The sequence below is a fragment of the Callorhinus ursinus genome, unplaced genomic scaffold, assembly GCF_003265705.2.
Source record: "Callorhinus ursinus isolate GAN/ISIS: 27379988/994484 unplaced genomic scaffold, GSC_fseal_2.0 scaffold13, whole genome shotgun sequence".
In the NCBI taxonomy this organism is placed as follows: Eukaryota; Metazoa; Chordata; class Mammalia; order Carnivora; family Otariidae; genus Callorhinus; species Callorhinus ursinus.
Window position 1 is genome coordinate 44,489,260 of NW_027397075.1, and position 2,992 is coordinate 44,492,251.

The following is a 2,992-nucleotide window of genomic DNA, read 5'->3' on the forward strand; positions in this document are numbered from 1 at the left end:
CTCATGGCTTCAGTTTCGTATTAAGTAGATCATTTTCTTTTTTCCTTATACCTTGCAGTCTTAGAGAGATCATTTACTTGGTGGTTAGTGACGGCAAACACGTGTTTACAGCTTTTGAGAGAGTGCAATATACCAGGGGGATTATTATGATTTGGAGTGCACTTTATTTTTTTTAATTAAAAAAAAGATTTTATTTATTTATTTATTTGTCAGAGAGAGAGAGAGCACAAGCAGGGGGAGCGGCAGGCAGAGGGAGAAGCAGGCCCCCCACTGAATAAGGAGCCAGATGCGGGACTCAATCCCCGGACCCCGGGATCATGACCTGAGCTAAAGGCAGACGCTTAACTGACTGAGCCACCCAGGTGCCCCTGGGGTGCACTTTAGAGCCATGGTCTCAAGACCCAAACAAATCGAAATCAAATAGTCAAAGAAAGACCCAAGAAAAGTGTCATGAGCATGCTATAAAGGCACACACATGAGTTGTGTCGTTCCACAATGTCAATTTTATTCATTCATAAAGCAAAATGAATCACAATTATAAAGCAGGATCTAGATTCCAAACTCAATGGCATTTCACCATGCAATTAAACTTGACTTCTTTTTTTTAATTTTAATTATTTATTTCAGGGGTACAGGTCTGTGATTCATCAGTCTTACACAATACACAGAGCTCACCACAATACATACCCTCCCCAATGTCCATCACCCAGCCACCCCAACCCTCCTGCTATGTGGAATTTGAGAAACAAGGCAGAGGATCATAGGGAAGAGAGGAAAAAAATGAAACAAGAGGAAACCAGAGAGGGAGACAAACCATAAGAGACTCTTTTTTTTTTTTTTTGATGTCTGATCGTATTTATTTGTCACTCATAGAAAATCTCATTTTTGACTGGACTCAGATGTAGAGGCTCTCAGAGAGGACAGCCTCCGTCTCCTGGCAATCTGTTCCTGGCGTTTTTCTTTGGCCTCCTTCATTCTCTTGGCCAAAAGTTTAGCATATTCTGCAAGCTCTTCCTTATTTTTCTTAGTGCGCTGCTTCTTCAAAGCAATACGCCGCCGTTTGTGCTGGAGGACTCGTGGAGTAACAAGACGCTGAATCTTAGGCGCTTTGGTTCTAGGTTTCTTCCCTTCTTTGTTTAGGGGCTTTCTCACAACATACTGGCGGACATCATCTTCTTTAGAGAGATTGAAAAGTTTGCGGATTCTGCTGGCTCTTTTGGGCCCCAGGCGACGAGGCACAGTAGTATCAGTGAGTCCAGGAATATCCTTCCCCCCTTCTTTTACAATGACCAAGTTGAGAACGCTGAGATTGGCATCCACAATGCAACCCCGAACGGATTTGCGCTTTCTCTCTCCAGTCCGCCTTGGTCTATAGCAGGAATGCCCCTTACTCAGCAGCAGGCGGGCACGACCATGGGTCAAGACACCCTGCTTCATGGGGAAGCCCTGTTTGTCATTGCCACCACTGATTCGGACCACATAACCCTTCCATTCTTCACCCGGAGCATCAGCAGCAACTTCTGTGGCCATACGCTTCTCATAAAAGGTACGAAGTTTGCGTTCATCGTCCACTTCAATGAGTTTCTGGCAGCCAGTAGCTGGGAAAGAGATGTTCAGCTTCATCCTGAAGCAGCCTACCGCCTCCGAAGCGCCACGAAAAAGAGCACCATAAGAGACTCTTAATCTCAGGAAACAAACTGAGGGTTGCTGGAGGGGAGGGGTGTGGGAGGGATGGGGTGGCTGGGTGATAAACTTGACTTCTTACACAGCACACAGAGCAGAACATAAGACGAGCCGGGCAACAAACGAGGCAACAGAAGGGTGTAGGAAGTGAATGAAGCAAACGCGAAGTCCCGCTGTGGGCGCACAGTTGAGATGAGGCCTCGGTCCGGGCCGGGTCAGCTCTGGGCCCTGACTGCTTCTGATGTTCAAGCAGTGAAGGGTCTCAGCTCTGTTCGGAGACCAGTGGGGCAGAGGCCTTTTTTAAGTGGTCAGACAGAGGGATCAGTGTCCGGAGAATCTGACAGTTTGCTGCAAAAATCCTCCCCTTTTTAAAGGGATTGAATCGGTGTTGGGCCCCTGCAGACCTGCTCTGCCTCTGCTTGTGATCAGTTCTGGGGTGTCGTCAGCTGGTGCTGGTCTCTGTGATAATGTCTCGTGGCCACAAGGCCCTTAAATGCTGGCGTCCTTGCTTGACACAGGCCCCTGCTGGACGTGAGAGACTCCATCTTGCCCTCTACAAGCGTCACCTTTTTAGACCAAGTGACTTATTCTGTGGTTTTATGTAATCACATTTTAACTTGCCCTGACTTAATCCAAGCACAGAAGGTACCAGCTATAGCACAGATCCCTTCTTGCTTAGCTAGAAGATAAGACTATTCTATTAGCAAGGATGACTTTGGCTGAAGAGGGTAAGGATCTTTGTTGGGCCGCTATTGCTTAGCAGTAGATTTTGCAATAATTTTAGAAGTTAAGGAGAAGTTCTTGATCATAGCCTCATCTACGTTTATCTCTAACCAGGGACCAAAGGACCTGCCAAAAGGAGTGAATCCTGAATCAGGAAAGCCTCCTGGTAGGCCCTTTTAAACTCAACAATCTAAATTTAAAGTAGCTGACCTATGAGATGTCTTATTTTGCTTGTGAAAAGTTAGGGGCACAGTTAGATTTTCTCCTAGGCTAAAATAAAAGGTTGTTTTAAATTCTAGAGGTCACCCACTTTCTCCTCCCTCCCTACCCGCCCCCCCCCAGCAATGGCTTGGGAGATAGAGATAAGGGTATTATCTTTCCAGGGCAATGTCAGAGTAAAGGAAAGGAAAAGAAAGTGAAAGAGTTCTTTGCTTAAAGAATGAAGACTTCAAAAAAATAAAAAATAACAGTAATTTAAAAAATCAAGTATGAAGGCTTGATGTGTCATCTTGGACCTATCTTGGAAGTAGTCTACCTCGATGTCAGCTTCTTCTCTTCCTCATCAATTTAATTTAGAGGGCTCCAG

At 45.5% G+C, this 2,992-nt stretch overlaps 1 protein-coding gene across 1 annotated transcript; it reads right to left on the reverse strand.

Annotated features, from left to right (window-relative positions):
- Nucleotides 1-864: 864 nt before the first annotated feature.
- On the reverse strand, nucleotides 865-1,666 carry LOC112828887 (small ribosomal subunit protein eS6-like). Its single transcript, XM_073900166.1, has one exon. The coding sequence runs from the start codon at nucleotides 1,621-1,623 to the stop codon at nucleotides 880-882; it is 744 nt and encodes a 247-aa protein (XP_073756267.1). The 5' UTR covers nucleotides 1,624-1,666; the 3' UTR covers nucleotides 865-879.
- Between the last annotated feature and the right edge of the window lie 1,326 nt (nucleotides 1,667-2,992).

Excerpts from the sequence above, each read along its gene's own strand:
- LOC112828887 (XM_073900166.1), bottom strand. The coding sequence starts at position 1,623 with ATGAAGCTGAACATCTCTTTCCCAGCTACTGGCTGCCAGAAACTCATT.